The 11,035-nt window shown below is 35.7% G+C and overlaps 1 protein-coding gene across 1 annotated transcript; it reads right to left on the bottom strand.

Moving 5' to 3' along the window:
• Positions 1–1,340: 1,340 nt before the first annotated feature.
• Positions 1,341–10,691, bottom strand: LOC5504087 (phosphatidylinositol 3,4,5-trisphosphate 3-phosphatase and dual-specificity protein phosphatase PTEN). The gene is made up of 10 exons (XM_048724582.1): positions 10,361–10,691; positions 9,581–9,665; positions 7,797–7,841; positions 5,768–5,811; positions 5,559–5,689; positions 4,539–4,788; positions 4,037–4,095; positions 3,850–3,957; positions 3,191–3,391; positions 1,341–2,480 (listed from the first exon to the last, which is right to left on the bottom strand). Exons 1-10 carry the CDS (start codon positions 10,434–10,436, stop codon positions 2,277–2,279), a joined length of 1,203 nt encoding a protein of 400 aa, XP_048580539.1. The 5' UTR covers positions 10,437–10,691; the 3' UTR covers positions 1,341–2,276.
• Between the last annotated feature and the right edge of the window lie 344 nt (positions 10,692–11,035).

Genomic DNA, 11,035 nt, shown 5'->3' with positions numbered 1-11,035 from the left:
TCTTCACTTTAGTAGTGGTTGTAAGGCAATTTCTCTAATTACCAAATACTCTATGGTGGAAGAATCCCATGTGACTAAACATAATGTATTTTCATACTCTCATGCCAGGGGGTGTCAGGGAATCATCAGAAATACAAGAAATCAGGAGATAATAATAATAATACATTTTATCTGTAAAGCGCTTAAACTATGGAAACATATTCTAAAGCGCTAAATAAAAAGAATCACAGGGAACTAAAAGTTACATAAAAATGAAATACTTAACTTCATAGGCTAGGCGGAACAGATACGTCTTGAGGGCCTGTTTAATAGAAGTGAATCCTCTTATCCGCCTGATGATCATAGGCAAATTGTCCCATAGTTCTGGACCAGCATGTGCGAATGCCCTGTCTCCTATGGTTTTGCATCTATACTTTGGGACTACCAGTATATTAGCAGCGTTTGATCTAAGGTTATAGGAAGAGCGACTGCAGTGGTTTAGGGAGTTCAGATAGGAGGGAGCGTTGCCATTAATGCTATGGTGAACATAAAGCAGAATCTTGAACTGAATCCTAAATTCCACAGGTAACCAGTGTAAGTGAATCAGGACGGGTGTGATCAAATGATGTGATGTGATACAAAGTAAATACATTAATTTTTTTGCCAGATGGCTCAAGGGGCATTTACCTGTATGCTTGCTTTAAAATACATAAAATGAGTGCATGGAAAGTAAAACCCATTAATTTTCTTGTTACTAAATTTTATTATTCAAGAGTACCATCTGTGATTATGTATAAGTACATTTTGCACCAGTACAGAAAACATTCTGAATCATATTGTGGGTATCATTCACAACCATGTGTAAAAGTCATTCCATCACAAACAGTATATGTTGTAAGTGAAAAGGTAAACATCTCCCGCATAAGGCAGGAGTCTCAAGACCTTGAACCCCTTCTCCCTCATGTAGATCACCAGATCTTCTGCTATTTAGCAATTTTTGTTGCATCTGAAAATTTATTCTATAGAAAATCAACATTTTGCCTATTTTGTATTAGAATAAAACAATAATTTCCCTTGTGTTGAGCAATTTATTTAACGCCCTTGTGGGATCTATAAGTGGATTTGTTCGCCGAAGCTTTCAATACGGCAAAAGCCTGTGAGGGTATTCCCGCCCCTTTCCTCACCCAAAAAGAATATACCCCACCCCCCAGGGGTTGACAGGTATGAACATGTATGTGTACCAAAGGTTGCTCAAAACTTGTTTTAAAAAAGTGTATGAAGCATTATTTGTGTAAATAGAAAACCACTGTATAGAGTGCCAACCAATAAAGGTTTAGAATACCTTCCCATACTTTCAGTTGTTTAGCTGTTGCAAACTAGTTTATTCTCAACAAATCTTAGTGGGCATTTCTGTATACCCCTTAACATTTTAGTTCCTGTGCATTGTTTTTAGTGCACGAAAAATGACAAAAGGTCTGTCAGACAGTTGTTTAAATGAAGCAACAAATACAGGGTTGTACTCTTTCTTGGGAGGGGCCCTTTACTTCAATAACCAGGATGCCTTGGGCCCCAAAGTGTAGTTGAAAGGGCATGGCAAAGAGGGTTCTTGAAATCCCCTTATTTTAGTGAACATTTAAAGAGAGCCCAGAGTTACTAGGTTCTATGCTGTATTAGAGTTAAATGTAATCTGCAAAATGGTTAGAAGCATACTGTGTTCTAGTGTCAACAGTGTTTGTATTTTTGGTAATACAACTTCCTATTCATATGCTAGCTAATTGCTAGTGCATTGTGGATTAAGTTTAGATACTATTACTTTGTTGTACGACATGGAAGCGTATTGTGCTAAGCCTGGTAAACTTTTGTTAAATTTTATTGTTATTATCATTATTTTGTTAGACTTCACCATCAAGAATAATCCAAACTTCTAATGCTATAGCTCACTAATCTTCTTTTAGAAATAACTAAATGCATTGGATACATTGTACAAAAGACATGTATATGTACATCCGCAGAATTTCCATCCCATGACATATTGTTCCCTGATGGTATGGTAGGCTCAATATTAAGCTTTATGTGTTTCTAAACTCTTAACTTTATTTTGCCTCTATAAAAGACTTCCTGTGATGGACACAAAAGTTTTCCTTTAAAAAAGATTTGCATTATTGCATTAGGATCATCACTATGTTCTCCATTTGCAGAATAGAAAAAAATTATATTCTATCCAAGTTATATAAGCACACTGCATTCATTATGTACAATGTACAATGTCATTGTAAGAAAGTTTCCATCTGTTATTGTCAAACTAGTGTGCCTTCCTCTTCCCATTTCTCTTCATCATCAGTATCGGAAAAATCATCTTCATCAACATTATTATCAATGCTAAGTCTGTCCAAGCTGGTACTATCGTCAGATCCCCGAGACCTGTTTCTACGTTCTTCAGTTGTCAAAGAGTTCTTTGATTTTTCCTTTTTTTCTCCTGTTTCTGAAAAGTAGCATTTGACCTGAAAATAAAATAAAATAACAGTGGGATGAATTGAAAAAAAATTACACAACAAACACTGACAACTCATATCTATATTTGATTGAGGCTTATAATGAGGACAAAAAGACACCAGGAGAGACTAGTCAACAAAATCTATGGAGAACAGCTAAGGGTGCTCCATGCTTGAGTTGCTGTGTTGCTGAGATTCAAGGCTAGAGCACCTTTCACAATTTTGGTGAAAAAAGTTATCATTTCCATTGCATTTCTTCATTATTTTGTCTGTGGTTGGGTAACATGTACACAAATAAAATTTTAGTATTCAAAGTGTTACTTCCACTAGGACATGGGAGATTGAGTTTTCCTCAGCAACAGACCTGGTAAACCTCCTCTATTTAACAAAAAGGTCTCATATTTGCATGTATTTGTTCTCTAATAGATGCACAGTTGATGTGAACTGTTGTTCATGATACACAATTAAAAAAATGAGATATATTTGCTTTATACAACAATTTATGTTTTCATATATTACAATCTAGTTTTCACAATTTGGAGCATGTGCGCATGCGGATGCCAGGTGTGCATGTGTTGTCTAATAGCATATGGACTCTTGACCAATCAAAGAATGTAATTTATGAGGGTTTTTGTACAAACTAGATAAGCATTGGTCATTATGTTGATAAGTGCAATCTAAAACAAAATCATTTAGTTTTATCAGAAAACATTGCTCACCTTGAAGTCTGGTGAGAAGACTTTACATTTGTTGTCTTTATGAGCCTTATCAACAAACTGCTTAGGAATAGCAAACCATCTGACGTCTGAGTTTCTGGACTCCTTAAAGGTGTGTATGGTGGGTTCGCCTTCACGGCTATCGGTCATATTAGCACCAGTGCTGATGAAGAAGGTATTAAACCAAAACTGGAACATCCTCTCCTGTGATAAATCAAAACATAAAAAATATTTTAGTTATTTTGATATCAGGATAAAATATGAAGAAGTAGTAGAACCATTATTTCTAAAACTCTCTGCAACAAGTTAGTCATCAAGCTATTTTAAACACAGTCAAAACCAAGAGAATTAACCAATTCAAGAGAAAAAGACAATTCTGCTTGAATAATCACCTTGCACAAATAAGCCCCCTGAATAAGAGGAAGAAATATAAATAAGCAGCTCCCCTGAATAAGCATCTAAACTTAGCATGTTGCACTTAAAAATGAGGAAATGTATAATGAGGAAAGTAACAACAACTGATATTTTTACCTGCCACAACATTTTATTATTGTGAGCTTTTTTTTCAATATGGTTCTGGTTTTCACTTCCTGTGTGTTCTAGGATAAAGTATACTCTAAGTAAAGTGGATATTGAAATAATCTACAATGTACAATGTTTACCTTTCTTCCAAATGTGTCCTTATGGAAAAACTCCACCTTGATGTCCCCACAAATGGGAAGGGGCTGAGAGAGCTCTAGCTTTATACTTGTATCTCCTTTTTTAGAGCTCTGAAAATTAAAAAAAAATTCAGTGAGACATGTATTGATCACACTTATGGTATTCAACGACAGGCTTCCAATCTCTAACCTCTATCAGCTTTGATGTATGAATCTTGACTTTGTACTGCCAGATTATATAAAATGGACCTAAGAAAGAGACACACAAAACAGAAACATAATATCATGATGAAATCAAATGCCAAGTGGAGATGGTATCAATTGATAGTGATGATGCAGCTGCTGCTGATGATGTTGATATCATTACAATACATCATTGTTGCTAATGCTTGTGAACAAGATGTCAGACGTTGAATGATAATAAATCAATATGGTGTGGTACATAAATCAACCATTGTTGATCAATACAATGATACTTAAGGGAGTTAAACCCACTGATTAGTCTTGCTGATTGACTTCTAGAGCATTCACTAGCTGTAATTTGTTGGAATCTTGCTTTGGTTTGTGAAGAGAAAACTGGGCCCAAACAATCCTCATCGTCACATCAGATTTACAAATGAATGCTCACAAACTCCGCCCAACAAATCGGCAAGTGTAATGACCTTAAATGTTTTTTTTCTCAGAAAACTTACAGCAATTGCCCCCTTGCATATTTGGTATAGTTATGATCTCAAACCCTCGGAGAAGGACCATTGTTGGGACATAGGTGAGACCATTCCTCAAAAGGTATCCATAGTACTCCACGTATCGCCGCTGACTGGGAATAGTGACACCTTTGGCATTGCGTGTCCGGGCATTGCCATAGTACTCCATTGCCTCTTTTGTGTCCTTAAAGTGGCCATTATGGAGTAGATATGCACATATCATGACACCAGTTCTTCCCTGATAAAAATGAAACAAAAGGAATAATACTACTTCAACAAGAATTCAATCCATAGACTGAAATGCTCTTTATTGGAATCATATGTTCCTTCTACCATGTTGCCCCTTAGAAATTTACAGCCCCTGAAGAGAGCCAGGTTTTTACACCTTTAAAAAATCCGGGACCCTGAGTTCATACTCTGATTTTCTTGCTTGAGAAGCAAAGACAATACTACAGTTCTAAGCTAGTATGCCACCAGCAATGGGACACAAGCTACAGGTAGAAAACTTACAGATAAACTAAACTAGACTAGGGTGTATCAAGAGTCATTTGCACCTAGACGTCAAGAGATCAGGAAAGCCTAACATATTTGCATTAATCGTTTTTGGGACAAATAACTTGCAGTCAGTGAAAAAATGTAAAAGAAAAAATTTAAATTAAGAGCATGAACATGCAATTTATACTCATCACCATTTCATAGCTGTCAACCCAACTTGGACAGAAAATTGAAGAATACAGTAAATATGTGAAAAAAGACCAAGAGAGTCAACGCAGGTGATTACAGAGAATGTATGAACATTGTCACAAAAATCAGGCTTGTGATAAGGCCCAAAAACTTGTGAAACCCGCCTAATGCGGGTGAGTTGACAGCTATGCCATTTTGGCTGATGTAGATAGAAAAATAAGATTTTTTGTTAATGCAAGTATACTGTGCAATACCTTTCTAAAATCATCAACCCAGATCTGAACATCTTACATATAACATAAACAAAGTTATCAATTTAATCACCTTTCCAGCTTTGCAGTGAATGATAGCTACATTCAAATTGCTTGCCTTGAGCCATTCATCGACATCATCACAGAACGGCTTGATCAACTCAAATGGTGGAGCATTGTGATCATCAAATGGGTATGTTGCAACTAAAAAGAAACAGATCTATATGACACAGATACCTGTTTTAATAATAACAGGGCAGATCAAAATAATGTGTAATTTACCTCTGTTGTGGAATCGCATGGGATCATATTGTCTCTCAGAGCAACTAAAGTGTAAAGATCGAGAAGGGGTTAGCATGTATATGTTGTGGTTGGAAATTCATTTTGGTTGGAATTTTTACCAACCAGTTGGAAATTTTTCAACTAGTTAGAAATTTTACAACCAGTTGGAAATTCTCCAACCAGTGCAAAATCTGGAAGACCTCAAATGTACAAGGCATTCTTTTTTGATAAGTATGTTGGGGTTAGGGAATGGTTGGGTAAGACTTTGTTAAAATAAACTTCAAGTATCTTTTGGTTAGGGTTAGGGTATGGTTGGGTAAGACTTTGTTAAAATAAACTTTACGTAACAAAACTGTTTAGAAGATATTTTTATTTAATTAATTGATTTGGGCGCATTTCAATGCGTCATAGATGTTGGCCTTGCAAGCAACCTCCTTCCTGTCACTTGACCATACCTTCCCGTTGGCATAGGACCATTTCTTCCGTTTTATAGTATTTTCGCCGGCAGACGACAGAACTATTGGATCATCACTAATGCGCTACTTTTTTTGCTTTAAAAATTGTTTTGCTTTTTCATACAAACCATCTTCAATGTAAAAATTGATTTCTGATTTTTTACTTTTGGTTTGGAGCTTCAATTCCGTAATCTTTTCTAGGAATAAAGCGCGGTCAACACACGGCACAACTTCCTCCGCCATGATGATGTTTCGTTCAATGACAAACTCACTGTTTTTATACCTTTTCTTTGTCGAAAATCCCATTATTTCTGAACATGAACATGAGAGTTGAATAGCATTCTTTATTCGTACAATACGCAATGGCTTTTAGTACAATGTAACTTTCCTCGTTCTAGTAATGACTTTTAGAACAATTGATATGGAGAACTAATTACTATCATATTTTCCGAGTAATGACCTTTAGCACAATCGAAATGTCTAATTAATTAAAAACATTTTCTATAGGTTCTTGTTCCAGCGGTACATTTCATAAACATCGGCTTCTTCAGAAGAGAGAATGTTACACAAAATCGAGTAATTACGATGCCACGAAGAGGACAAAAAATAATTATTCAAGAGAAATAAAAGAACACTATTATTGCTCTAATTATTGTGCAGTCTTACATGTCAGTCATTCAATACTCGCTTTCGCACCTATCTTGAGTTACGTTCGACAAAAGTGCGTAATTTTAGACTCCTCCGAAGCCGCCAGGTCCGAGTCACGCAGAGCTTTTACGTACGCAATTTTAGAATACGAAACATCTATTTAAGCCCTATACAGGTTCTGGCATGTTTTCAAACGTTGTAAATTATTGTAATGGCAGCACAGTTAGTCTTTTGTGATATTTTTTGCTTTTTATCCACAAAAGTTTGCACTACGCTCGTGAAAAGATTTGAAGTCTCTGTTTCACGTTAATACGCATGCGTGCATTTATAACAAGCGTGACGTAAGGCGCGTCATGAATATTACAATAAAGCAAGATTTAATCGCTCATCTTTCGTCACAAGCCTTAGTGGTCAAGTGGTAAGGGCTACTGACTTCGGAGCAAAAGGTTGAGGGTTCGAATCACGGTAAGGTAAGAAAAAAATGTAAATTAGACACAGGTAATTCACTTAGTAGGGTAATGAATAAATAGATAAGTAAGAGTGTAGAAAGTAGAGTGGTGGGAGAGGAGAGAGAGAGGGAGAGGAGAGCAGGTGTAGGTGAGTGGTGTGTTTTGTTCTTTTAATTCCCCCTAAAAATCCAAGCCCCTGTTTTATTAATGAGCCCCCCAAAATATAATCCCTTTTAGAATGACAGATAACCACAATTTGAAAAATTTCCACTGGTTTGAAAATTTTCAGCTGGTTGTAAAATTACCAACCAGTTGAGAAAAATTTCCAACTAAGATAAATTTCCAACCACAACATATACATAAGATAAAGAATGACTTCATAATGCCAGAATACTGCACTCTTTTGAACATACACAGTACTAGAAATTATCCTAGATGTGATAAATACAATAAGATTGTTTTTTTCTGTATACTTACAGATTATAAACTTTGTAAGAGTCTTTATGCTTTTGTTCCAAAAACCTGAAACAGTTTTTTCAACAAAAATGTTACAACTATTGCCTAAACAATCAAGATGTCCAAGACAGAAGGGAGGAGGAGGACATTAGCTAAAAACTAAAAAACATTTATATATTGACCACTAATTGTTGAGAGTCGTTTCAAAAAGTTTGAGCATAGAATGTCCTTTTAATCATGCTTGCAATTATCTTTTTCCAAAACAGTGAATATGGAGGGAGAAACTACACCTTCAATGTAAAGAAGACTATTACACTCTTTTTTTTATAAGAACCTTTTTTGTAAGAACGACCAGGCTGAGAGTTTAGCAAATTTTAAGAACATGCTAAGAACATGCAGAGGCTGAGATTTTTTTCTTTTTTAGTCCTGATGCATTTTTAAAATACAGAATCGAATTGTGTTAATAGTAACAACCTTATTATTGATTGATCATTAATGTAATTCTTTTCCTAATAATTCATTGAGTATTATTTTCTTATATACACTAAAATTTAAGAACATCGTTAAGAACATATCCAGCCTTAAAATGTCCAAAAAATAAGACCAGCCCAGCCTCAACTGAAAATTAGACGTTCTTATAAAAAAAAGAGGGTATGTGCACACCACCCCCCATCTAATGCAAAAATTTGGTGTTTTCATAACACTTGAGCAATTTCATTGCTTAGAATTTTTTCATATAAAATATATACTTGTGAACCCTTTTAAAGCAATTCACATTTTTTAGATAATAGCAATGTTATAGAGGCTATGTGTCAAGTACTGTATGAAGTTTGCCTAAGACAGGGCTTCTGGAATTATGCGAAAAAAAACTCAAAATTATGTGGGATTCTTGGCTAAATTATGCGCTAAATTACACGGAAAATCAATCATTACGCGCTAAATTACGCGGGATTTTGCAATACATTTTCTTTCAAAATCAAAATTTTGCGTGATTCTTTACTGAATTACGTGCTAAATTACACGGGATATCAACTGTTACGCCCAAACAACATTTTGTACCGAAGGAAAGCACGAAATAACTTGAAAAGGTTAATTTTTTGCGTGAAAATATCTTAGGCGAGTTTTCATAGGCTCCTAACCACCATCCAATTAAAAAAAGTATTTTATTATTAGTCCTAGGTCTTCACGGTTTAGCAAAGAACGCCTAGTCATTTTATCTGTTTTCGGAAATTCAGTTCGAAATATCGCACTCTTACGAAGAATATATCTCTTTTTTCACAAGAAATAGAGGTAACAACCCTAAAAGAACACATCAGCTGTGCAATTAAATGTTTTGTCTTTCAAAATTTAGCCAAATTACGCGGGATTGCGCAGAAATTTGTGGATTACGCGGATTACACGGAAAAAAGCCAAATTCCAGAAGCCCTGCTAAGAGTTTGATTTCATAACATGTTGCCTTCAGTCAACACAGACAATGAACTGCTTTGTTTGGTAATAACGACATGGGCACGCGCACTCTTATCTTTGACATAACAGCATGGACATAAGGACATAAGAGAAAAAAACATGTTTTTTCTTTTATGTCATTATGTCCATGTCGTTATGTCAGGCTAAAAATAGTGCACACGCCCATGTCGTTATGTTGTTATGTTGCTAGTGTGCACTAGGCATTAGAGTAACTACTTTGTTTGGTAGTTAGAGTAATTTTTTTCACAAGGAACATTACCAATAATGTACAAATAAAATCATGATTCAAGTATTCAAGCATGGGTAATGGTTGGATTTATCAATCTCCAGCAGTTTACCTGTAAACCTCATCCATGTGGTTGCGATATACCCCTTCAAGCTTCTCTGATGGAAACCCCATAGCAACTATATTAGGCTTAATATCTATGTTGGATCATTAAGGAAACGCACGAATCATGCTACAGCAAAATTGTGTCTAGAACTAAATAACGAGTCACAATATTAATGACTAACAGTAAGATTATGACATGTTTTCTTTACCATATACCTCAAGCAGCCACTGTTGGTATAGGTTCATAGGTCAAATAGAGAGCCACTCAAAAAATACGAATACACAAATGACTGTCTTGTTGAATAGTAGTTTTAAAATTGTATTGTTATTTATCACATTCCGTTCGAAATGAATAATATGTAGGTTAGTAACAGATAATAGAGGGTTCTGCCACTAAATTGTACTCGGAGAGCATATAAATAATTTTAGAAACCACCAATTAATCAAACAATGTGAATTAATAGGAATCATACAGAGTATTAATGAAATTAACACTTCAAGAAATTCAAATACTTCGATGGAGATACGAAGGAATTCGAACTTGGCATAGATCAGATAAGGTCGTTCAGGGTACTCATGTTATGGTTTTCGTAGTAGAAACGACAATCTAGAGTAAGAATAAAGAGGTCGTAACATCGTGAACTGACATATTTAAAGGTTGGCTTCAGCAAACTATAAGGCTGTAACGTGACGAACCCACCTGAAGGAAACAGTGTCACAGGAAAGAGAGACCCCTGTATTATACACAAAATTACACAATAATAAAGGTGTTAGGATGCAAGGATACAAGTTAGATCTAGGTCAAATCCATCCTCCTGAAACCGCCTCTTTTTCTTGCTGACAAGCTGTTTGAAGTACGACATTTCTTCACACAGAATCACTCTTGAATCAAAACTTCAGTAGTAACCGACTACAAGAACTTTGCAAATTACGACCTCTCCTCATGAGCTTGCTCCAAAGTTGCATTAGTTCGTGAATAGGACATCAATTGCCAGTAATTTGAAGCTGTTCAGTTGAACATCAGAGCCAAGAACTTGTAGAAAGCCGCGTAAATTCTCAAGCTATTGCTCAAGTCCGCCATGACACTACAAGAGGAGGAAGAGCAGATAGGATGAGCATTGCCCTAATATGGTCATTGCCGAGGGGTCCTCGGTTCAACCCGGAAGCGAGAAGTCAAAATCATCCAAGTTGAATCATCAAATTCAGCAACACTCCACTGAATTTCGATATAATATTCTTAAGTTCTTGCGATTTGAGGCTCAGATTTTTAAAATAGTAAAACATCGCTGTAAATATCCAAAATATCGTTTTAATTTTAATTTTAATCAAAACGTGAAAAAGAACGATCAGGATAAAGTAATGGGCTCTTGCTGCTTGGCCGAGTTCGCAGTTTCTGCCTTTTTTTCTACAGTCTGAAGTTTGCTGAAGCGACAAGAATGTCAGCTTTTGTTCACGATGTAGC

This window comes from Nematostella vectensis, chromosome 3 (genome assembly GCF_932526225.1).
Source record: "Nematostella vectensis chromosome 3, jaNemVect1.1, whole genome shotgun sequence".
Classification (NCBI taxonomy): domain Eukaryota; kingdom Metazoa; phylum Cnidaria; class Anthozoa; order Actiniaria; family Edwardsiidae; genus Nematostella; species Nematostella vectensis.
Note: the sequence above shows the minus strand (reverse complement) of the source record. Positions and strands in the feature narration are given on the sequence as shown.

What these genes read in the sequence shown, in the direction of transcription:
- LOC5504087 (XM_048724582.1), bottom strand. Translation starts at nt 10,436, where the DNA reads ATGTCGTACTTCAAACAGCTTGTCAGCAAGAAAAAGAGGCGGTTTCAG. An exon ending in TATGCAAGGGGGCAATTGCT is followed by an intron (nt 4,096 to 4,538) that starts GTAAGTTTTCTG and finishes TCTCTTTCTTAG; the next exon opens with GTCCATTTTATATAATCTGG. An exon ending in AGGACACATTTGGAAGAAAG is followed by an intron (nt 3,392 to 3,849) that starts GTAAACATTGTA and finishes GATTTATCACAG; the next exon opens with GAGAGGATGTTCCAGTTTTG.